Genomic DNA, 24,001 nt, shown 5'->3' on the forward strand with positions numbered 1-24,001 from the left:
TAGCCTGCAGTTATAAAAAATCCATTTGAGCCCCGCCTTGAATAAGTAGCCTAAAGCCAAATCAGGAAAGTAACAGAAACATGAAGCTTGTAGATCGCCACTAGATTTATTCACTATACACACTCCGCCAAGAACAGCGCTGTGGCCCCTCACCCAATCGCGGCCCCGCGTCCATTTGTGTTTGTTATTAGTGATCAACCCTAACTACCAAGCATGTAGTAGCAGCAAGGTGTTCTCACGCATTTTTTACATTCAAGTACATGTGACAGCATGAGGGGGGTCACCTCGCATTCCTTCAAGTGTCCCGCAACATGCAACACCCACAGCACCAGCGGCGTCGTCGAGAGCACCACGAGTGTCTCACCTGCGTATGGAGGTGGCCGCAGAGAGCATAGTAGGGCTTATTTATAGTTAAAGTAGGAAGGTATGGCCCAGTTACTCTTCTGATAGTTTGTAGGTACATTCAAGTTCGGGTATTTACAAAGATCTGAAACGGCTTCTTTCTTGAGTTCATCTGGCTTCTTCCATCTTGTCGACAATGTGTAGCTGTCAGCATTTCCTCGAATATAAACAAGACAAACAGAGGCTTGGTACGAAACAATCGCAGGGCAGATGATTAGATTACAGAGGAGCGCACAAGTACCTGGGCCTACTTGGCAGGATGATGCACATGTTGTAAGACATGACATTTGAAAGTTCAGAAGGGAGAAAAGAGTTAATTGGTGCTTTTGACAAGAAGGGAGGTCCTACAGTGCTCAGCAAAGTTGCAAATTTACATACACCACCGCGCTGATAAAATGTTTGAAAGAGTTCAGAAAGCGGATGTCCATCTGCGCTTGTGCTGCACTTGGCTAAGAATGCTAATGGTGAGAAAATCTGAAAGCCTTTCCGTCACTAAATGCCGCTGACTCTCTTCCTCATTTCCTCAATCGGACGAAATAGCGTTTGCAAAGCTTTGGGGCACCCCGCATTTTCAGGTGTCAGTCACACACATTTCAATCACGTGATCTTGCATCTCTAACAAAAGGAACTTTGCAATTTTTTTTTATGATTTCGGCTTAACTTCGCTGCATCCTTTCTCTACACTCCTCGGCCCATGCAAATGGAATGCCGTGGAGTCAGGCCTGGCCATATGCACTTTTCGATGTTGCTTTGGTGGCAGCCTTCAAGTAGATTGAGTTATAGATCAACGATAAATGTAGTTGCTCGTCAGAATGAAAAGCCAGCTCTCAAGGCCCATGACCTCCCTACAAAGATAAGCTCCAAATTGTTACGAGGTATTGGTGGCGGCGCAGCTCAGCAAAATGGGTACTATAAAGACACAATGAATCTGGAAGTTGGCCTCAAGTTCAACATCATGTGACTTCTTATTCTCTTGCTCGCAGTAACTGGCCGTAGCGAAACGAATTCGCCTTACAAAGCATAACATGCTGTGCATGTCAACTGCCTTTTAGACTTGTCACAGTGGCGCTCTGTCATTATTGGCGTTCAAAGCACCGGTTTAACGAGGCACGAGAGAAAGCTGCTTTTGAGCTGACGAGGAAGGTTATCGCGAGAATCTGCAACAGCTATTCTGCAGGGAATGCTGCTGGTATGCAAAGTATGCTATTCTGCAGGGAATGCATACTTTGCATACCAGAGTCATTCGAATGAGATCAGGCACCTCTGCGGCTAAAGTGCCCAGCTAGCATGCATTTGAAAGCTAGCTGGAGAAGCGCAGCAAGAGTCCGAAAGCAAAAGAAAGTACTCAAGAACAGCAACGCTGTGGCGCCTAACGTCCTACTCTCGAGAGTCAACTCTCAGGTTCCTATATGTAGCCTTGGGCTCAACATAAACTCGTCTGGATGGGAAATATACTGGACAACGCCGAAGAAAGCACTAGTATGGAGGCTGTGTGATGGGACATCGAAAGCAGCCTAGGGGAACTCCGGAGGTGGCGTTTGTTTGCTGTGGGTGAGCGAATTCAAAGCCCGTCCTATCGACCTAAAGATTGGTAAAAGTCCATAAATAATAAAAATTACATCTCAGTGCAGGCGGAAGCCAAAGAGTTCTCTTGAGGACAGCGAACAATGGAGATGGACACAGCGCCGGGCGCACTTAGTGTGTCCTGCCGAAGCTCAGCGTGGCACACAGCGCAAATTGGCGTTACAAGCTTTTGAAAAAGAATTAAATGCTTACCTGCATCAAGCCAAATAGTAGCTCCTTGAAGCAACTCGAAGCTGCTGTGGAAGGCTCAGGCTGGCCCAGGTGGCCGAAACCAAACTAGGCGGCACAGGACATTGCCCATTACTGAACGCGGAAAGTCTTACAATCGGGTGATCCGATAGGCATTTTGGAAGGATAAAAAAGATTATTCAAAAATTTCATCAGCGTTACTGTTTAGACAGCAGCGGCTCAGGAAAGAGCCCCAGAAAGGGCACCGACAGAACGTGTGCAATGCTGGGAGTCCAGGGCGTGCATCCAAAGTCACACAATGAAATATAGAGGAAATGTGAATGGTCTCTTATAGATACTTCTCACTTAATGCTTAGAAGAGCTGTACTTTGCATCGTAATCCATATCTATTCTCAGATCCCTGCAAATGCTGCGTCATGCACATACTATTTCTGTCCTTGAATAGTCGTGGCCGATCTATTTAAGACTGGTGCAGTACTTCTTCGTCGTACAAGGCTCTGAGAGACTCGGCCTTGTGGTCATGGTCCTGCGGTTGCAGTGCCATAGTGTTGGCAGAACGATCAAATCGATTCTCTGGGTCTTAGTCAAGTCCAAGCTCCGTCCCTTTCCTACTTGAGCTAAGGCAACTTTTTGCCTCTGAACACTATTGAGGCAGCTGTTTGCATGCAGTGGGGCCTGCTGGATGACCCAGATAAACGCAGCTGGGACCTAAGCCACCATTTCGATGAGGCACGTCGCCTTACCCGCGCCATGTTTGCATGGACTCCACACAGCGGGGCGGCGAACGCCTTCGTCACCCCCTCTGGGCAGTTCGTCTGCATTCATTAGAGCAAGATGCCCATTTACTGGCCTCGGCGGCTGCCATAATATGCTCCTTGCTAGCAGCGCCGACACACACAACTCGGCCGGAATTCTCCACTGCTGCCCAGCCTCCAGCTACGATTGCGGAGGTGAGGTCACTTGGAATGGCCCCATACCCCCCCAGAACACTTTTTAATCCATACCTTAAATGGGCTACTACTGGCTAGAAAAGAGGAAAGACCTGGCACCCAAAAGCAAACAAAACGTTACCCAGCAATAATGGCTTACTGCCGTTGTTCTAGCGGTCAGTATGGTTTACAGTAGGTTTTTCATCCAAGGCAAATCGCCTGAAAGCATTCTTTTCAAAGCTTTTAATTTTTTCACCCCTCCCAAACTGATTTGTCCAGTGGAACGGCTGTTTCCTGTTGAGTTCTAACAGGCCCCGTTGGTTGCAACATATTTCCTCCCGCGACCGCTGCAGAGCCTTGCTCTGAAAAGCTGCGGCTGCAGCTCGCGAGTGTGGGCGAGAGATTTGCGGGTTTCAAGTCAGCTATTGCAGAGGACTCAAGGAGGAGGCGCCTGCTTGAAGAAGAGCGGTACAGGGTAAACAAGCCTACAGTCTAAATAACAAAGTAGTCGGCAACGCACTCCGAAACGAAGCAGACAAACTTGGGAAAAATTTAACGAATGGCTACACAGGAAAACCCTGCTGAGCTTCCTCACCTTCAAACTATTTAGCTGCAGCAGGAAAACTCCAGGAGGATATCAAAAGGGCAGGAAAACACCGAAAGCGAAGGTAGAATAGGTTTCACCAGTTCACTTTTCGGAGGCTTGAAGTTTTTCTTTATACTATGTGCAGCAAATCCATCAAGCAGTGCGGGCAATCGAGAGCGGAGTTGCAGCAGAAACGAAGAGGAGAGGGGACGCTAGCAAGGTGCTAGAGAGGGCAGCAGGAAAAATGGCCACAGAAATGTTAGAACGACTGCAGATGAGAATAGGCAAACACATTGGGCATTTGACAGTACGCCAGCACATTCTTGTTCAGCGAATGCTGGAGCGGGGCGCCTTCTGGCTCACAACAGCGCAGTCATACAGCTATGTTTAACTTTATATTTAAATGTGCTTATGCATGTGCTTACATTCGAGCAAGAAATGACGTTAGCCTGAATTTAGCGGTTCTGCATGTATACTCGGTTTCTGATCGTCACAGGGGGCTCTTGATCACCTTATAACCCGCTGCGAGGAGTTAGAGCAGGGACTTTCAAGCCTCAAGGGTGAACAAGCAGCAAAGCTTTCCGTCAGCCCCTCAGCCCTATATACAACTGACAAGGAAAACTAGGCCATTCTCTCTCAGCTGCATTTATGTGGCATTAAGACATTACTACTCTACTTTTATTGCCCTTTCTGACTTTGACTAGATAAATTATGAAGCCCATACCCACCAGTTGAGTCACAGCTTCTTGCCGCAGGGTTTGCAACATCTGTCATCTCTAGTTCAGTGTCATAATTGAAAGGTGCAGCTGCAAAGTGCGAATGCCCAAAGTAGCATTTGATAGTTAGTATATGAGTTTACCTCTTGCATTCCTAGAGGCAATCGGCGGAGCTAATGGCTCGCTGCAAAGCCACTCGGGCGGCTTTCGAGGCGGAGGTGCGTTCAAGGACTGAGAGGGAGGAGGCAGCATCAGAGAAGCTGAATGAGCTTGTGAAGAACTTGGACTTGAAAGTAGAAAGTGAAATCGCGGCTCGTCACCAGCAAATTACAGCCATCAAAAAGGATGTTGGCATATTGCTCAGGTAGAACTACCACCATCACCGCATTAGGCAAGCACATCAGCATTCTTCAGCGGCATGCAAGAAACATACTTGTTAGCGTGCCGTACAGGTAATATTTGTAGTGTGCCGCAGAGGTAATCAACCGCGAGAGCAATTTCACACTTTTGTGAAGGAGGAGCTGGAGGAGCTTCGTACTGGCCTCGCCGCCGCTACGAGAGCCCGGCAAGAGGCTGATGACGAAATTCTGCAGGTAAATTTGGGGAAGAATACTCAAGAAAACAGACTGAAGAGCCCACTAAGTGTCTGTTGCTGTTTGATCTGGATGCACCCGTTCATGCGCGTCTAAGCGAGGCACATTTTTTTCGGGACAATTTTTTTCAGGCCATTAATGAATATGCAGCTGCCCTTCAGAGGGGCCTGCAAAGTATCGGAGGCCTCAGTAGCAGCGCAGCAGTGGCGTAGATACGTCGAAACCACGAACTGGCATTTCTTGCTCTTAGGCAGTAGTTTCAGTACTCTCATCAGTGTTTCTGCTGAGTAAATAGAGGCCGAAGAGATTAATTTGTTTTTTCTACTATGCGGGAGCATAATGAGAACATGGACGCCACGAAGAGGCATTTCCCCTTAGACGGCTCTAACCCAGGAGCCCAAATGGTTGGCGTGCCTAGGAGCACATTTGCCCTTCCGCTGTGTCTAGTTGCACCCCAGTGCTCTGTAAAATCTGTTTCTGTTTTTTGCTTGGACAATTCAGGCTTGAATGTGCACATGAAGCAAAAGCCGATGCATTTGAATCACAGAGCTAGTACATAGTTTTGCTCTCCAGGCTTTCATGTGCGCCTGGAAAGAAAGCTGATTTTAGAAACCCCTGACGCGATTTTCCAGGCCTTTTTAAGTGTGTTTGCCAACTTCACAACCAGTCTCGAGCACTTGGATTCATCACTCATGAATTCTGGCTTATTTGCTTTTTCTTTGAAACCTACGTTCATAAGTTTCGCCACTACGTGGGAGCGGCCGTTGTTGATGTAGAAAAGTTGCTCTAGCAGCTATTGGAACATCGAGTAAATTGCATTTCTTCCCAATTAGCGTTATCCTTACATAAATACAAAAGCGCGTTTCGCTTGTGGTACAGCCGCATTGCTAGTTAACTTTTGCTTCCCAGTAGGCTGTCAACTCGTGTGTCGAGCACCTGACTCATGCGAATGTGAAGCAGATTAAAAGTCTGCGAGCAGCCAGCTGTTGCATTTCCAGACCAGCCAAAAAGAAGAAACCAACTTGTTGCCTCAATAGACAATGTACTGCCGAATGCAGTGACATGCGCTGAGGCCCTGCCCGATCTCCAAGAACGGGCTGCACCATACTGGCTCATGCGTCTATCGGCAAGCAAATTCTGGGAGGAAACTCAAACTTGGAATTGATACCTACTTAGTTAAGCTAAAAGGTCGTTTAGTTTACGGAGCAAGCGGCAATTATGTTGTTTCGAAGCTGTGGACGATCCTAGCGAAGGCTACCCCTGGTGTCAGCTCTTCAGACCGCAGCTCAAATGACAATATAGCACGGAGCCGTTGGCACCAGCATGCATATGACAGTCGCTCTATAGCGCATTAATCAATATTTTTATTATTTCATGGCATATGAGTATATGCGAGGCAATTTGTAAGTTCGCGGTCACCAAAGTAACGCAATATGCTGTTGAAAGTTGGGTTTTATGTTCAGCCACGGGGGAGAAACAAACTGACATATATTCGAAGCGATTTACCTAAAATTCAGATGCCTAGATAATCTAGGCTTTCAAAAGGTCAGATGTAACCCTAAGGGAGTAGGGCTTCTTGCCTCAAAGACCGAGCCAAAGCCCCGTGTGGTGACCCTTTTAAGAATTCGTCGCTTTAGCCAGCCTTAATGACCGTAACATTTACAAAGTACCAGGCCTTAAAAGGACACGGCGACATAGATCTAAGCAAGCGAAGGTCAATTTTTGCATTGGCAGCGGAAGCTTCTAGCCGACGCCGTGCTGCTCAGGTGTGCAGGTGTCAGCAGGTCAACATCGCATCAGCTATGAACATGAGATCTTGCCTCTCTTCTACGCTTGCTTCTTAAAGCCAAAAAAATCGCCGATTCCATTTCTCTTCTATTTCAGGAGCCAGTGTCTTTGCTTTGATGCAGAAGCACATTTGAGGCGCCTTGGAAACAGAATGCCTAGTTGAGTACTGATTACCTGACCTGATTCTTCCGCCATTAGGGACGTCGGAGTCCGCTGCTCCCAGGAGTTCAAAATTCAGCAGCTCAGTGGATGGTGATTTCTCCAAAAGGATATAGTAGAGCTGAAGGGCGCCAGAGCAGCATCATTGTCTTGCCAGATGTAGGCACGGAGTAGATTTTTCGGATACGCAGCTGCTGCTGTCGCGTCTCTTTCGAGACCAATTTTTCGCTTGTCCAAAGCGAATAAATCGGATACCAGCTTGCTTGGGACGAGCCTTCCTTGTTCTACGCTAATTACCCTGCTTCAACCATAGAGATGCTCTCTCAATAGTTTACGCCATCCCCTTGAGTGTCTCTACAGCAGCTGCCTACGTAAAACTACGGCGCATATGCATAACTGTTCCCGCTCAAAAGCTTCACGGTGCAAAAGCATTTCTCAGAGCGACACTTTCTTTGCACAGAGAAGACCACAATGTAGGAAAGTATATGGTGGTCCTTCAGCACTTCCGAGAGGTCCCTATCTCTTCTTTAGCCAGGAGTGCTCAAGCGGAGGCTTAATAGGCGTAAAAGTGCTCAGCCGCTTTTCCTGAGTTAAACTTAGGCGGACTGGATGCTGGTTGAAGTGCTGCAAGCAATTTCCTGAAACTAGTTTGAAAATGCAACACACCACCACAGAAGTCTGCGACAGGCCGCAGGCCTCCTGGTACTATTCACGCGGTCCCAGGCCTACCCGGACTGTGTCTGCTCGTCATCATTTCCACGGAAGCAACTCCTTTTTCTCTCGGTTGCCCAATTGGAGCTTCAGATCTTTGACGCACCGCCGCAAAAGAAGCCCATCACTGCACGATCCAGTATACACTGATGCGCCGCACGCCTACGTTGTGGAGGAAACCTACCGAACACTGTCGGTGAGAGTACAACTCCTTTTTGTTTCCTCTCGCAAAGTGCTCTTTATGATCTGCTCCGCCATAGCGCCACTAGTTGATTCCGAAGGCGCTGAATTTCATGCAGCCAACTGAGCACGAGGATGTCACTCAAGCTTCCCAGTATGTTGCTGACGAGGGCTCTCGTCCTCTCATTCAAGTAGAAGCTTTGCAGCACCAGCTTGCAGCTTTGCGCGAATCCAACAGGACTCTTTCTCGCGATATTACTGATCAAGGCAAGCTCTCGCGTGTCCTTAATTGGGGTGCATAATCGAGTGCTCACAATTAATGCGGGAAAGCTGACTCTGAAAACGTACTATACCACGTAATGTAGAACAGCTAAAATTAAGATATTACTATCTCAAGTCCCTGTCTTTTCCCGTTTGTCAAACTCCCTGCAGCGCAAGAACTTTCGACTGTGCGAAAACAATACATGCAGCAAACGGCTGAAGTTGCCAAACTGTCTGAGCAATATGACGCCATCCGACAATCGTCTGATTCAGCTGCAGTGGAGCTTGCAGCAGCACGCAAGCAGCTTTCCATGGCCAAAGCCGAGGCTGGACTAGCAGCGAGCGATCGCATTGACCTCATGAAAGAAAACAGTCACCTACGACAGGAATACACTCAGGCTATGGTATTTCGACTAGTCAGATAAACTAAACACCAAGCGTTAGTGCTTATTTGAGAGCCACTACCGTCTCTCAGCAGGTAGAAGACAACATATCCCATTTTCCTTGTGTCCTTACTGGCGACGGGCAAGAAGGTGCATTGCCGTGACTCCGTACTCCGTTGTATCTGTCAAAGGATAATGTAACGCCCACTCCTCTGCTTTTGCAGAGATAATAATGCACATGAAATTTCTTACCTCTCAGTTGCCTCTGCCATGCTCTGCCTTCACTTGGTGGCACTCCTGTTTTTGTGTGCTACCTGTGCAACTCTTAATAATGTATAGGCCCATATTGCTGCTTTACAACAAGATTTGGGAAAGCTACGCTCCGTGCAGAAAGATTTTGACCAAGCTACAGCCGCCTTGGAACGCTCTCGGCAGATTCACGCGGTCGACAGAGAACAAATTATGCGTATGGAGGAAGAACTCAAAGCGTTCTCTGAAAATGAGAAGCAAATCATGCTAATTCAGGTGCTCCAAATAAATTGAAGTGCAGCCAAAAGAGCGACTTTGCTGGCGTGGAATGTTTGAGAGGGTTGGATGCAGCTCTTTATCCTGATGTCACTGGAACGAAATAGATATCCTCTTATTTTTTGAGCTATGTCCTCAGCGGGAAGCTGAGGTTGCGCGGCGTCAAAGCTCAAAGCTTCTGAAGGAGCTACACGAGGCTCAGGAGGCCATTAAAGCGTTCCAAGAAGTCTCTGAGAGAAATTCCTGGGTCAGCGTTTACGGATATCGCAGCAGAATCAGGGCAGCTCTTGTCATTGGTAAAAAGCAGTATGCATCAGCTGGATGCCATGAGACTCTTATGTATTGTATATTCAATTTTTGCTCTAATGTCCTGAAGCTTGAGGAGGAGAGAAGGAGACTTCTTCCTTTTGAAACAGAATGTGACCGGATGCGAGCAAGACTGGTTCTTGAAGAAAATCGGATCAAAGAAATCACTGTGAGCCTGCGCCTTCGCAGCTCTTTTGTGCCGCAGTGAGACAACGCAAGTCGAAGTATGGTAGTAAACTTAGAGGTGGAACAGAGATCGTGCAGTGGGCGGCTCCTTAGCTTTCGCAACACAGGGAAGAGGCACAAACCCTGTTGAGCATTTTCACGTGAAACCGATTCTTGTCTCTGGTGACATCAGGAGAAACATGCAGAAACAATAATGCAATTGAATACAGTGATGGCGGAAAAGAAGTCTCTCAGGCACGAGATAGAGAAGCAGGCCAACGAAATTGTAGTGCTCGCAGCGGACCTCAGATCGGTAGGAAGTTGTATTGCTCAACGTCACGGTCTTGCCGCAACTTTGGTTTAATGCCTGTCTTCAAGAATGGGGGCACCGTGGGAGCAAAGTTCATAAAAGATCAAGCTAGCTTCGAAGGAACTGCAACTTCCTGGCTATCCTGTCTCATCAGGCCAATCAGCGGGACTCCCAGAAAGCTGAGCAGCTAAGGCTTGCCATTGAGGAAGCGCGGCGCTTTGAATATGAGGCACAGCGACGACTGGAAGAGGTTGCGCGCTTAGAATCTGAAAACGTTAAGATAACAAAGGAGCTCGAAAGCGACTCTAAGAAGCATCTGGAGGACTTGACGGATTCGCTTGCCGAGAAACAGAAACTCAAAATGGAGTTGGATGCAGCGACAGACCACAGCCAACGGCTCTCAATAGAGCTTCAGCTGATGAAAGAAACTGAGTGGAGGCAGGCAGAGGCACTAAGGCGCGCGCGTGAAGAGAGCAGCGCACTGTCTAGCAGGGTGCAAGAACTGTTGCGCCAAGCAGAGAGCATCAAGGCAAGCTTGAGCCAGCACATGGTGAAAGCAATTAAATTTTCCACCAGACCCTGAATAATCCAACGACGAAAAGGAGTTGCACACACAGTACTGTGTACGATCCCCATGCTTTGTAGGAGTCGCATCAACTGCAAGCTGCCGAATTCGAAGCGACAGTTGCAGCGATGGAACAGCAATCAAAAAACCAGGAAACGTCCCTCCTTAGAACACAATGCCTCAATGAGGAAGTACGACCGCCGAAGGGCTACTGGCGCTGCCTTTTACGGCACTAGGCACATGATGCATAGCTTGTCAGGGCCTTAACTGTGCAGAGTTGCGGATATTTTTGGTTATACTTACGTGCCCTTGCAAAATATATTTTCCCGTAAGACCTATGTAATTGTGTCGACTGGGGCTGTTCGCTTTGTACTTGCAGCTAGAGGCTACTTTGGATGCGCTCCGAAAAGAGCTCAAACATAAAGATTCGACTGAGAAAGAAATCCTTCACCGTGTGCGACTAGAGCTTCAGGAGACACAGCAGCAACACGAGGCAGCGGTGTCAAAGAAGAGGCAGCTGCGGACTCAGCTAATGGAGGCTACGAGGACACTACACCTAACTCGAGTCCGGAATGAAGAAGTATGTTTTAACACGGATAGCACCATTACCCGACACGCGTTGCGTGCCACCAGTAAAATAAGTCCGGCTGCAGAGGTACTTAGAGTGCAGTCGCACCTCATAATTGCGTCATTTGTGCGAAAAAAGGCCAGTAAGCTGCGGCTGTGTTTTTTTGCGCAGCTGTGCTCTCGTCTCGAGGAAGCAAAAGTAGGTGTCCACTTGGCGTTAGACAAGTTTCGTCGATCCTGGGCTAAAAAGAGATTCAGCGGAGACTTGAAGAAGAAGTGATTATTTTTGTAGCAGTGGTGACTGTTTCTGCATGCAGAAGCAATGTGCACTTACAGCTGCAGATGGAGCGGCGAAGGAAAAAGTATGTGAATCTTGACGGGCTTTCTTACGCGGGACGATAGTAAAATCCTGCTTGCAGCCAACGATGCAACAGCATATACACTGCAACGGGCATGGCACTGCTGGTCAGCAACATAGAAGCAGCACCACATCCCTCGTCGGTTATCAGGCAACGTGATGCACCTATAATAATTGTGCTGCCTTTCAGGAATGGGCAGAAAAGTTTGCACAAATGGAAGCAAAGATGAAAGACGTGCAGCGACACTACGAAGTTGAGGTTGCAAAGAGGCAACGAGACACTCTGGAACTAAGCGGCCAGCAGCAGGAGCTAGCAAACTGCAAGAAGCTGCTGCAGGTTAGTAAATAGCCCTCTGCGTTAACGGAGGAAACTCAAGAAACTGAATGAATTTAACACCTAATGGCTAGGAGCGGGATTGCACTGACTGAAACACAGTTACGAGTTTTGTTGATTGCGTGTATCAGTCCTTGCAACTTACCCAGAGGCAGCTAGAAGACTCTTGCAGGAAGAAGGACGCCGAGATCGCGGCATGCAAGGCTGAGGCTCAAGTGCGCGCACTCTCATACATGCAATACGTATCATTTCCCTTTTCTTGAAGCGTGCTTCAATGTACCTGCTTCAATGTACACGATGGCGGGCCCACCTTGTTTTCTGCTTTTTCAGCGAGAGTCTGCAGAACGTGCTGAGGCTGAAGCAGCTTGGGCACGTACTGTAGAGGAAGAAGTGCAACAAAGAGTGTCAATCTTGGAAAAAGACTTCGCTTTGCGCATAGCCAAGTAGGCTGACACAGGAATCTTGCTGGGTTAACTACTCCCCAGGAACTGTTGTTATTGTACCCGCAAATTAAGAGGCCCCTATCTTATCCGCCAGTGCAATCGCGGACAATGCAGCATTTCTTTTCCTGGAGTTCTGCAGGATCCGCAAAAAGGTCGCGGAAAGAGCAGAGTACAATCACCTTCTCGATGAATTGCTTGCAGCAGGTCTGTTAGCCCTGCTGACACGTCACAAAATGGCCATGTTGCGGCAGAGTTCTTGAGAACGCTGTAATTCACTCATCAGTGGGAATTCCATTTGCCTGTGTTTGATTATCAGAGCGCTCCATAATGAGACGGTGGAGAGAAGGCATGGATTTGTGGAGAAAAGCAGTCGCAACGTCCCTTACCAGGCAGTAGGGGATGAACTGAAATTCAGTACAATAGTTTTATGGAACTGTTCCCCAACATGGTTGTGATACTGAGCCTGGCAAGGCAGACGTTTTTTCTAGCGCTGGCGATAGTGAGCACAAGGCCAAAATGAAGCGTCACGACATTTTGAGAGGGCCCTTGCATGTTCTGCTAGGCCTGGTATGTAACTACTATTAGAATTAATTTATCTGCTGAAGAAAACTTAAATTGCGAGTCAAAACTATGCCCTTCGCATACTTGCGCATTAAACCATAATATAACCTTAAAGCCCCAAGGCAATAGATCCCCTCAACCATGCATTTGTGCAAATATGGCTCACTCCAACTCGTTGGTATCGTGTCCTTCATTCCACACAGCACGCAAGTTCCTCTTGCAATCGTTAAAGCAATGTTTGCTCTCTCCTGTCTCATACTCGCACTAATTGGACAAAGGGGGCTGCGGGCATTCTGTTGAATTCCGAGTAGGCATATTCGTTGCCGCCGATTGCTACCAGCTGCAGGTTTGTTAAAACATATACAAAGCTTTGTCTTCGGCGACACTGGTGGATGACTTGCGTGTAGTGCGTGTTCCTGATGTAAGTCCCTAGCTTCATGCGCCTCTCTAGCTACTTTCCTTCATGCACCCATGAGATTAGCAAAGATCTTGACAAGGTTTTAGTGCTTCGCTATTATGTGCACATGGGGGAGCCTTTCAGAAGCAGAACACCAAAATTATGGAATTGGCAGCAGAGACCTAAAATGCACGTAGCCAGACGATCTGCTGCCCAATGCATGCATATATGCGTTAAGGGGCCATAGTGGCTAGAAGCATGCAGGAATGCAACATTAGTTAGAGCTTTGGAGCTAGAACGATAGTTCCCACGGCTCATAGTTGAGCCTGGGTGCCATTTGTGAAAGTATACCATTCCATACCAGTGCCTGTCATCTACCCAGCCATGAGTGCTAGTGTCTTTTGACGGATGGTTTAAAAGCCTGAAGTGCTTTCACACTGAAAAGGTTTATAGTCGGTATTCCGTGCAGATGCTTCATGTCAGAGCATGTAGTAGTCCTGTCCCGAAGCAACGGCGCGAGAACAAGGAGACTGCCCTAAGTTTAGAAGAGCCATTTAATGCACCGTCCTGGCAGCGGCGCTTGAAATGAAGAGCTTAGTAGCAGGCATCGTGAGAGGTGCCTTAGTTAAAGTTCCATAGGACGGCTAGGCGACCTAAATCTGAGGAAGAGGCTGGAGATTACATAACGTGAAACATTAAGAACTAGTCTTTGGAACAAAATTTTCTCATTTTGTGTACTCAAGAGCCAGGTTATCCCTAGGAATTATGGAGACACGAATTACTGCCGATGGCCCAATTGATTACAGCGAGCATATCCATTACATCTCGTAAAATTGTCTTGATTTCCTACAAATATGTTCCTCAATAATTGTGAGTATGTTATATACAGATAGGTAGCTCCATCTTTTCAGTGTGCCGACGGCTATCATCTTTGAATTCAAAGGGGTGACCTGGCCAGCACAGCCTTCTTGGTCGATGCAGATAACGGGCGACCCTCTCTGTGTCTTTCTTTCGTTAAAGCAGCCCCTTGCTAGGTTTTCACTTTGTCTCAGCACGCATTTTCTTCTGTTTTCCTTCATAAGCGCCTTGGGGTTCGGACTAGAGTAGAGTGGATTTTGTGGCGACCATTCGGAGTGTGTGTGGCACGACGCTGTGCTTGTCTCTCGCTTACTGAAGAGCTGCGTTGAGCTCAGTCCGAGCTGCGGTGGCAAAATTTTGTTTCGAAGTTTTGTTTTAGGGCTGCATATAATACGGAGAAGTAGATAGCAGTCAATGGCCGAAGATGCACACCCCTGCCAAGGAGCCTAAACAGGCGTCGACACTTAGGATATTTGTTATACTTTAATTGGGATGAAACAACTCGCGAAAGTCTCCCTTCTCCATTCGTTGTAGGGTCAGCTTTTCCCCAGGGCAACGGCGTGGGCTCACATCAGCTCATTCAATAGATGGTGCTGCCGCCCTCAGCTTGATAATCTAGGACGTCCACGCTAGATCCACCGCGAAAACGAAGAGTTTGCGTCGATCTATCAATTTTCATATGAACTGCGGAAGAGTCACACTGCAAACGTAACGGTTGATAAGCAGAGGCTCCGCTGGCTCCAGTATCCGACGCTGTAAACCTGCGTCTCCGTCACCAGGAATCCAAGACGCGAGCCTCTGAAGTCTATCACCTTACACTGGTTGTTGCCTTTCTTTTAAAAGGTGGACGGCGTTGAAGGTTAGAGTCTCCTGGCTACGCCTCAACAGTGCTACCAAACAAACAGACCCCAGTCTCCACATTGTTCATATACTGGTGTTGTTAAAAGGACAAGATTTTGAGTATGACTTAGACTAGAATAGCAATGCTGTAGGAGCCTCGGAAAAGCGGGTTGCTTAAATATCTATCTACTGTTGTCTCGGCAGAGGATGCCTACCCATGAGGCGTATACAAACTGCAACCGACACAAGTCTAGCACAAGCCGCACATACAGCAACGTGAGCGAAGCATGTCGAGCATAAACGTTTCTCTGGCTACTTCCTCACACTGCCAGAGAGTAGTAATTCAGCGCTGCTTGTGTGCAGTCATCGAGAAAATTCCCTTAACGTGTTTCTTGTAAGCACAAGGGAGACTTTAGCAGAATAAGCAACTCAAACTGGCGCTCAGCATTCCAACTAACTGCAGGGAATGGCAAGAATTCTTTCACGCGGCTCCCACTGCGGAAGCCGCGCTGGCGGTGTTGCCAACCAACCAGAGGCTGAGCCCTCCAAAACTCCTGCAAACCAGCCAGCGGTCGCAGGGACAGACGTGACCAAGGCGGAGAAACCCTTCCAGCAAATTTTGTTTGATCCGTCGGCTACACACAGCCATCTGACAGCCCCTGGAAAGCCAGTTTCTTGCAGGCAGTCCTCATTGAGCTCTCACTGCCATCACGACCCTGTAGGCGACCCAGTCAAACGTGACCTTATCCAAACCCTATCCATGCATTCTTGCTTTATATCGCCATCACGTTGTGCTACTCCTCTTCACGAGCTGTGGCTTGCGAAGCGTGTCAAGTGCGCCAGAGGGTCTGTGCGATGATCATATGAAACAAGACAAGACTGGAACATTTGTCACAGTGATTATGATTCTGCGTTTCAGGCAGAGCAATCCTTGAGAGAAAAATTTCGGACTCTCGAAGCAAAGCATATGCAACTTGTTCGGCTGGCTGCATGTAATTCTTTCGCGCTCAGTACCAGGTTTAGACTCTGCAGGGTTTTTGCAGCTCGCCTTCTTGGATTGCTGCTTCTGACTTTGCCGCTTGCAGAAGATTCTTTCTGCAGCACGGTAACTTGCGTTTGCATGCAGCCTATCGCAGCCGCAACGAACAGCTTGCACGAGTCACAGAGGAAGCAACAGAAAAAATTAAAAAGGTGCGTCGGATGCCTTGCGTGACCAGCCCCTATCCGTCAACATTACGAATGGCTACTATTGCAATTACACGGAGCAACCTTTAAGAGCTATGTCGGTGACGCAGCTGGAAGCCCTGGAGGCGACACGACTGGAGGTGGCACGCGCAACGCAGGAAGAGATTACTGTGGGACGCAAAGAAAAGCAAGAGCTTCAGAGTCAATTGGAAGCAGCGCAACAATTGCTGCACCAGCAGAGTTCCGAACTTCAAGCACTAAAAGCCAAAATTTCTCAGAATGTTGGGCTCTCTACATCTCTTGGCAAAGGTGCCGCACGAGCTTGCACTTCTGGCTCAATGTGTACACAGAACCAGAACCCCGCATGGGGAAACGTAAATGCTGCAGCTCTTGTCTCTTGTAACGTGCTGCTGCATTTTACACAACAGCCGACACTGACCGTGGCGTGTTTGTGCTGCTACGATCCGCAGCTGCTAGGCGGCCAGTCTACGCTGATCAGATGCAAGAAGAAACGAGAGCGCGGCCGAGAGATCCAGCGGTTGACTCAACTGTAGCGGAGTGCGCGAGACTGCGCCTGATGTTGCGAGCGAAAGGTGCGGAGGGGAGCATCTAAGTTCTGAGTCCATCGTGTTTAGAGACACTAGTACACATTCGACAGAGCAGTCTGGTCACTATTTCTGTGACGGTTTTATGGAAAGCGAGTCAGCGGAAACTGCTTGTATGCAGACCGGCAGATACGAACTTTACAAACGGAAATTGGAGAGCTCAAGCAGCATCATGCGCAAGCTCAGCAGCAGAGTGAAAAGCAGCAGCAAGAGCTACTAAAGCTTACACAACGCCTTGAGGTCCTCCGCAAGTCAAAGGCGCATTTCGAGACGAAAGCTGCCCGGATGGGACACGTAAGCTCACCATGCCATGGGCGGCCATGCGCGGCCTTTCGTTGGTTTCAGTTTGAAAGTAAACCCTGCGTCACAATTCCCTAAATCTTTTGGAGGATTGGCCCAAACTGTCGTACATAAAGAGGCTGAATCGTATTGATGCATGCGTAGATTTGCACATTATTTAGATAGAGAGTATGGAGCGGTGCACGAGCAGCACGAAATGTGGAGCTGTTTGCAACTTACTATGCGTGTTTCCTTTCTTTCACTGTGGCACTGGCAGTGCCAAGGAGAATGACGGGGTGTGAGCTGTGATGCTAGGCACTGGATGAAGCGGGTGTTGTCCTGAGAAGGGAGCGAGAAGAAAAGGCATTACTGCTGCGGCTGGTTTATGCGCACCCTCTTGACGGACCAGAAGCACCCGAAAAGGTTCAACAGCTGCTCCAAGGCGAAGAAGAGCCACCAGATAAAACCCTGAAACATCTACACCAGGATGATGACAAGACAAACTCGAATGAACCGGTAACGGCTCTTATTGACACTTGACGCCGAGCGAACTCTGCTGCTCGTGCTGCTCGTGAAATGATCAAATGTTTCCAACATACGGAGGAACACTGCGTGACTAGCATGTGCACAGCAACCACCGCCGATATGTCTTTTAAATGCTACTGCGCTTAACAGGCATCGGACATGCAATGCTCTACGCAAGCTGTTGAAGGAGCGAAGACTGAAAGCGATGAGCTCTGCTCGATAGACGAATGCAAGCCTACTTCTCACTCTAGGCTGGCTGCTCGTTAGTACTAAAAAGATCATGAGTCATCAGGGGCAGTCGTACTGTTCGTTTCCTCTGCGAGAGGCGCTAGCAGGCATACCACAGCTTCTGTGAGCCAGTGTGTGTCTTTTTGTATCACACTTCAGACCACTCTCAGGGGCCGTCGCCACCCGCTGTAGAGAGCGGCCATAGCAGCTTCGTAGGAGCAGCCTCTCCTGCCAGTGCTGCGAAGACGCTGCCCTCTCCTTCTAAGTGTATGAGCTCAGAACTCAGCGCACGGCAAGGCCAAGTAATTTTCGGCGCAGCCTTCCCTTTGTCGGAGAGCAACGGAGAACAGGCCGTGCAGCAGCGAACCTTGCACTCTCCAGCTGGCAAGCCGGAACTCCTCTCCAGTAATTCATGCTCCAAAACAGAATTCTTCGAGTATTGCGGCAGCCTGCCCGCTCATGCCACTTCAGCTTACCGGACGATGCCGCTGCCGGAACATCCTTCGGAGGCAAAGTATTTCTTAGAGACCGTTAAGCCTAGCTGCACAAAAAGCGCAACTCGTACCTCTCAGGAACGCAAACACGAAGAGTCACAGCCCGATTTGCTGCCTCACCAATGGGAGGAGCGGGCAGCCCACAGTGGTTTCCCAGCGTCTCTGGATCCTCCAGGCCCAAGCATTCTTAGTGCTTCACAGCAACCCTGCTGGGGTCAAGATGCATCTACAGAAACCCCGCGCAAAATAGAGGGGAAACCAACACAGTCATCTTCAAATGAAAGATTGCTATACAGTAACAGTCTTAGCTGGTCCCTGAGGTCTGCAGAAACCCGGTGTTGCCCTAGAAGATTTGTTGTCGGTCACCAATTGAAACCATGCAAGTCAGAATCAGCTAATGTTATTCAAGACGCTGATGCCTATCACGAACATCAGCCTACATGCAAGAGGGAAGCATTTCTGAATACTCTGCGGAAAGCTGCGCCTTGCAGTGTCCACTGTAGTTGTCCAGCTCACCCTTTTACGCGGACACAGGAGCAGTCAGGGCTTCACAATAACTGCAGCTGCGGAGCGTGTAAGCCTTCGAGGCGAACGGTTGCGGTGCTAGCGGCAAGCCATGGGAACAGCTGGGATGAAGATAGCAAGTCCTCAACAGCTGCGAGGCACCGCGCCAGCCGCAGCGCCGACATCAGCAATGAGCTTCCAGAGTTGCATCGCACCCCCTCTTGTGTCCCTGGCTACTGTACACTTTCACCTTGTTCTCGAGGCCCCGTTAGGTGCCCTGGTAGCCTCGAGATGCATCCAGACTGCAAGGATGGGAAGCCCCTGCAACCGAGCCTCTCGGAACAAAAGGCACCCCACAGTGACTCAAGTCGCGCCATGTTTCTACAGAAAGATTACTCACGAGCTAACTTCCTCGTTCAACCAGAATCTGTCTATAGGGTTAGAACTGGGACAGCTCGCGACGCCTCCCAGTTACACGACCCCTCTAATTCAACACAATGCCATATTAGGCCAGAGGAAAGCCCAAGATATCCTACGGAGCGGCCTCAAGGTGCGCCCGCTGAAGGGTGCGCTACCCACCAAATTCAGCTCTTAGAAGAGCGGAATACAGCGCCTCCTGTGTTGCTCACAGCTTGTGGTCAGCAACAAGGGTTGGACATCCATATGGGGCGTCACGAAGGGTCAGATTCGCAGCAAAATGCTGAATTTCTTTTGGAGTATAGAGATGGCCCTCAGCTCTCGAGCTGCAGTACCGGGTGCAAAGCATTTGCAGGTTTGACAGACAATAGCGAAAATCCAACTATCAGCACAATACTCACCGGCAGCACTACCCTGCCTAGTGGGAAGTCCCCGTCGGTAGTTTATCAGCATTCTTGCAGCAGCACTTTGATCGCAGCAGCAGGCGACGCTGGCACGCCGAAGGCGTCGAGCCCTCCAAGCAACACTCCAAGCCCGGAGTCCGTTCAGTTTAGCGTCAGTGAAGATTCAGGCTCCTTTACTCCTAAAGACCCCGCGAGTAATTGGTGCATGGACGAAGTTGCTTGCCCTCGCAAATCCAACGCCTGCATACCAGACGTTCTCCACAGAGAGTTGAATTTAGCCTCTGCAGATGCAGTCAAAACGGGAACACTAGCGAAAAGCAAGGGCTCAATCGCTCCCACAGGCGACCCAACAGGCTTGGTTATGTTTGGACTGCAGCCATCGCTCTCAGTGTTGAGCATTGCTGCACGGATCATTCAGAGGCACTGGAGTCAAGCCCGTCATCGCCTGAGGGAGAAACGCAAGGCTGCTGCACTCAAGGAATTTGCAGTAGTCAGGCAAACTTTAGAGGAGCAAAATGACCACCCTCACTCCCCACCATTGTTGAGCCCCTGCGGCCGTACTGTGAACGAAAGGTGCGAAGTTGCAACGAAAGGCTGCCTGCAACCGGGACTACCAGGGAGATCACGAAGTGCTGCATCGCTGGCTCATGCCGCCACAGGAGCCTCGAGGTCTGCGTCCCTGACACCAGTTACAGCTCCTGATGGCAATTCTATTGTGGCGCCATCAACAGAGAGGCCTGCGCCTATTCAAAAGGCACAAAAAGCAAAAGCGTGTATCTCGTCACATGTTCCCTCCCTCATGAGCAGGCGCCAAAGTCGCTCTGCTTCGGAGATGATTGCAGCAAATAAATCTAGTAGTGCCGCTGCTTTCGCCAAAAAAGACGAAGCAGATAGGACAGAGACGCAGGACTGCCACCACAGTGCAAAAGAAGAATGCCCCAAGGGACAAAGCGCCTCACTGCATGGGAGCGTTTGCAGCTGTAGTGATGCAGAGTTTGCTGCTCTGCTCCAAGAGGCTGAGGTTCACGACAGACGCAAAAGCCCTGAGCATCTGGGATGTTCTTGGGACAAATGCTTATCCCCTAAATTTAGCAATGCTCAGGAAAGCAATGCAGATATTGCAAAGCAGGACAGATATTCGGAAGGTTGCCAGATATTGGAGGGGCATGAACACGAAGTGCACATGCGGATGTTATTGCCTCAAGTAATTGCCGAGAGTTTCGTGCCCCCGCAGCCATCGCTGGAGGCACTTCTGTTACCACATGAGGCACCCTCCGAGGTTGACAATGAAGCTTCTATTGAAGCCCGGAGATATCTGCCTGCAGTACCGACGGGGTATGCCTACGTCCTGTCAGCAGAAGCCATCCTGGACTCCTCTTCCGCGTCCGAACTCGACATCTCAAAGAACCAGATACTGCACCACTGCCAACTACATTTAACAGCAAACCATAAACAGGTTCACCAGATCCAACGGCAGCAGTGACGGCTGCACTTGTATCCAACTTCATGTAGAAGCTGCATGCTGAGTGCTGCTGTTTTCAGGGCACCAAATCAGAGCGAGGAACCACACTCTGAGGATGCACGAACACAAGTGGTGGCTGGCAAGAGTGCTGCTGTTCCATTGGGCCCAACTAGTGGCGTTCAAGAATTCAGCACCAGTATTGTTGCATCGCAGTCTGCTAGAAACGTTCTTTCCAGGCACAAACAGCTCGGTAAGCTAGTTCGATTCAATTAGAATTGCATATGTAGTGGTGGGGAAGCTACACAACTTCAAGCACCCAAGGCAAGCCTTAAGGGCCATCGCTGTTTCTATATGGCCCCGAGGCTCTGACACGTGACAAAAAACCGCATATGATTCACTTATGTTAGCTATGAGCGTTGAGAATAGTGGAAGACAGCAGGCAAGCAGCAGTAAAGGCAGCAGGTGGCATGACTCCTAACAAAATAATAAAAGCAACCGGGTGCCCTTCAGTGGATTCAGCTTGCTGTTTCCTAGCCGCTTGACCGAGCAAGTAGCGTTGTCTGCTCCTGCTGTAGGCAAGCCCCCAATTCCTCCGAGGGATCTTCTTGCTGCAGGAGAGCAAATAAAGCTCCAGCAGCGGCTCATGGAGCACGCGGAGGAGTTCCGAAGACACGTTCTGCTACGCTTGCAGCAAAAGCAGCACCAGCAAACTGAATGCTGGCCTACTGTATAAACGACTACTACAGGTGCTGTGGCATGTAGACCGCAGCTCTTAGATTACCCGCTGAAGCCTCTGCGGCGTACAAGTATGCGTGCACATATATGCGTATGCATGCATACATGAATTTATAAATGGGCTCGCCCATAGCCTGTTTATTTGTCGCATTTGGGAGCCTGTTAAATGTTTTTCTACCTCTTTTTGCCACGAGCTACCAAACTTCGAAGGTCTTCATACCAAATCAAGAAAGCAATTGGAGTCCGGCTAGCTGTGTGACGGGATGACCGAAAAAAGGCATAGGTGCAGAAAAAAAGAGCCAGAAGAAGAGAGGCAGACCTTAGACCATGTAAGCATTAGCTTTGGGAAGCTTTTTAGGGGGAATAGATGAACAAAACTGAAGCGCATTCCTCCTCAGACACTGGAAAAAACCGCACGCACACACACACAGACAACAGATACAGGACACAGCAAATACTGACACCTCAAACGCAAGGGAGCTGGCAAGGACAAAAAGAAAATGATCCAAGCAGCAACCAACGAATAATTAGAAGAGCGACAAACGTAACAGCTGCTCTCGAGAGTGGGATCCTTTACTTATGCCTCACGTTTATTGCCAACGGAAAATGGAGAACTTCCCACGCTCGACAGCTGCTTACCACATAGGACGCACCGCCAGAAACAGTCGTGCGCTCATTCGTACTTGTGCTAAAAGTGTCAACTTTCCACAGTTTATTCCGGTGAAGATGGGGAATTGCATTTACTTGAGCAATTGTGAGTATGGTTTTAAGAGTCACGTTTATGGATGAACACTGTTCTGTACATTCCTAGGCACATGATTCTGTATCTGTCTGCCTTTATTCGAGCAAAGCCTCTTCGCGTGAGGAAGGCCTTTAGTGCACATGGGCAACTTTATATACATAGCTGCACATATAACGAGTGCATCGTTATGTACAGAATATTTTCACCTGGGTACATATGCACGTGGGTCAACACGCATGGTAGTTGAGGACACGAGAAGCTATAGAGGAGAACATAATATGTGTTGAATGTTTTATGTAATACTGTTTGCCAACATTTAGAGGAACTGTGAAATCCACTAGAAAGGCTTTTCCAGAGTGCCAGCTGACAGCACATCATCTCCAAGAATCCAACTTTAGACCTTCGTCTTCCAGCCGAAGCTCATTTGTTCGTTTAGAATCTGTTGTTGTGCTTATTCACAACACGGAAGACCCATAGTCTGTCAGATGCAGGGACTGTATAATTCGGAGCTGTTATTAAATTTTTTCAGAAAGCTTTTGAACTAGTCCAGTCAAATCTTGTGCCGCGTGGCAATGCTGCTGCCCACAGCCACCAGTTACTTGTTTCATGCAACTTCGCAGCCTTGCAAAACTGACTGCCCTTAGGCCTCAAAGGCTTAAAATGACTTTACTTAAGCATGAAGAATAGCTTTGCCTGTCGGTTGTTGTCTTCTTTGCTCCTGTCTGAACATGGAGCAGTTTGTGTAGATACGTGTGGCGCCCTCCATCTCTACTGAGGCTGTCGCATGTTCTGCGTAGGAGGGCAGCAAGATCTCCTGCTTCGTGTTTCAATTTCAGGGGTGTAGTACACCAGGAGGGGCTTCTTTAGTGAAATGGATAACTCTCTTGTTGTTTGTTTGCACACAATAGCGTCTGCCGTCTGCCACCAGCTAGACCTGAAGGCAATCGGAAGGAAGTTCACTAACAGTTCCTGGTGTACACATAAGGTAGAAAGTAAGTGATTAAATGTTAAGTGACCTTATAGGAATGATTTGGCTGCATTGACTCTTCACGTGCTTGGCATCCACCACACGGAATGGCAACAGCTAGCCCACGGACGTCGCGACTTCGGAAGCCCCACAGTTCATTGCATAAGACTGAGAAGGTCTATACACACAAAGAGATTATGCTTTGTCCTTAACTAGCATCCAAGGAGGGCTGCGCCGGCTACCTGCTCGCTGCCGGCCCCCGCCCTCCTCCCTCCTGTGTCGTCCAGATGGCGCCAATTGAAGGTTTGGAGTACTTTAGGGATTTGCCTTATTTATTGTATGCTGGTCTTTGTATTTAATCCTGTTCATACGCCTGTGTAGGCCGCGCCGTCTTCACGCAGCCCCTTGCATCGACGAACTGCTGCGGGACACCATCGGCCCGGCCCGGCTCAGCACTCATTCCACCAGTCAGAGACTGGAGGGCTACCTCTGTCGTCCCCGTTTGTTAGCACACATTTAAAACTAATTTTTGGGATCCATAATTCATTTTAGTCATGGCAGAAGGGTTACTTTCTCCCTCCCCCTTACAGTGGACAACAGCCTGTCGACTTGCGTGACCCACATTGTGGTTCCCAGGGTCTGTTCGTAGCGAGGCTGCCTCCTCGTCATTGAATTGAAGTACTTCAGTTCCATTTGAATATATTTAACAACTATTACCAGGCGAGGTTCTTTACTGCTGGTGCC

General features: G+C 48.8%; 5 protein-coding genes across 5 annotated transcripts; all 5 read left to right on the forward strand.

The window, feature by feature from the left end:
* Positions 1–3,043: 3,043 nt before the first annotated feature.
* Positions 3,044–5,095, forward strand: ETH_00031760 (uncharacterized protein; the record flags this gene model as incomplete). Its single annotated transcript, XM_013378147.1, has 5 exons — positions 3,044–3,125; positions 3,416–3,579; positions 3,836–3,997; positions 4,565–4,770; positions 4,882–5,095. The coding sequence occupies 5 exons, from the start codon at positions 3,044–3,046 to the stop codon at positions 5,093–5,095; spliced, it is 828 nt and encodes a 275-aa protein (XP_013233601.1).
* Positions 5,096–7,601: 2,506 nt separating this feature from the next.
* ETH_00031765 (uncharacterized protein) lies at positions 7,602–9,520 on the forward strand (the record flags this gene model as incomplete). The annotated part of the gene is made up of 5 exons (XM_013378148.1): positions 7,602–7,853; positions 7,957–8,131; positions 8,270–8,502; positions 8,821–9,006; positions 9,146–9,520. 5 exons carry the CDS (start codon positions 7,602–7,604, stop codon positions 9,518–9,520), a joined length of 1,221 nt encoding a protein of 406 aa, XP_013233602.1.
* A 189-nt stretch (positions 9,521–9,709) lies between these two features.
* Positions 9,710–11,199, forward strand: ETH_00031770 (uncharacterized protein; the record flags this gene model as incomplete). The annotated part of the gene is made up of 4 exons (XM_013378149.1): positions 9,710–9,790; positions 9,942–10,337; positions 10,732–10,932; positions 11,092–11,199. The coding sequence occupies 4 exons, from the start codon at positions 9,710–9,712 to the stop codon at positions 11,197–11,199; spliced, it is 786 nt and encodes a 261-aa protein (XP_013233603.1).
* A 292-nt stretch (positions 11,200–11,491) lies between these two features.
* On the forward strand, positions 11,492–12,058 carry ETH_00031775 (uncharacterized protein; the record flags this gene model as incomplete). The annotated part of the gene is made up of 3 exons (XM_013378150.1): positions 11,492–11,614; positions 11,743–11,826; positions 11,942–12,058. The coding sequence occupies 3 exons, from the start codon at positions 11,492–11,494 to the stop codon at positions 12,056–12,058; spliced, it is 324 nt and encodes a 107-aa protein (XP_013233604.1).
* A 3,932-nt stretch (positions 12,059–15,990) lies between these two features.
* Positions 15,991–20,834, forward strand: ETH_00031780 (uncharacterized protein; the record flags this gene model as incomplete). The annotated part of the gene is made up of 6 exons (XM_013378151.1): positions 15,991–16,204; positions 16,366–16,488; positions 16,622–16,794; positions 17,095–17,295; positions 17,455–17,566; positions 17,692–20,834. 6 exons carry the CDS (start codon positions 15,991–15,993, stop codon positions 20,832–20,834), a joined length of 3,966 nt encoding a protein of 1,321 aa, XP_013233605.1.
* Between the last annotated feature and the right edge of the window lie 3,167 nt (positions 20,835–24,001).

Source organism: Eimeria tenella, genomic scaffold, assembly GCF_000499545.2.
Source record: "Eimeria tenella Houghton genomic scaffold, Eth_scaff75, whole genome shotgun sequence".
NCBI classification, from domain to species: domain Eukaryota; phylum Apicomplexa; class Conoidasida; order Eucoccidiorida; family Eimeriidae; genus Eimeria; species Eimeria tenella.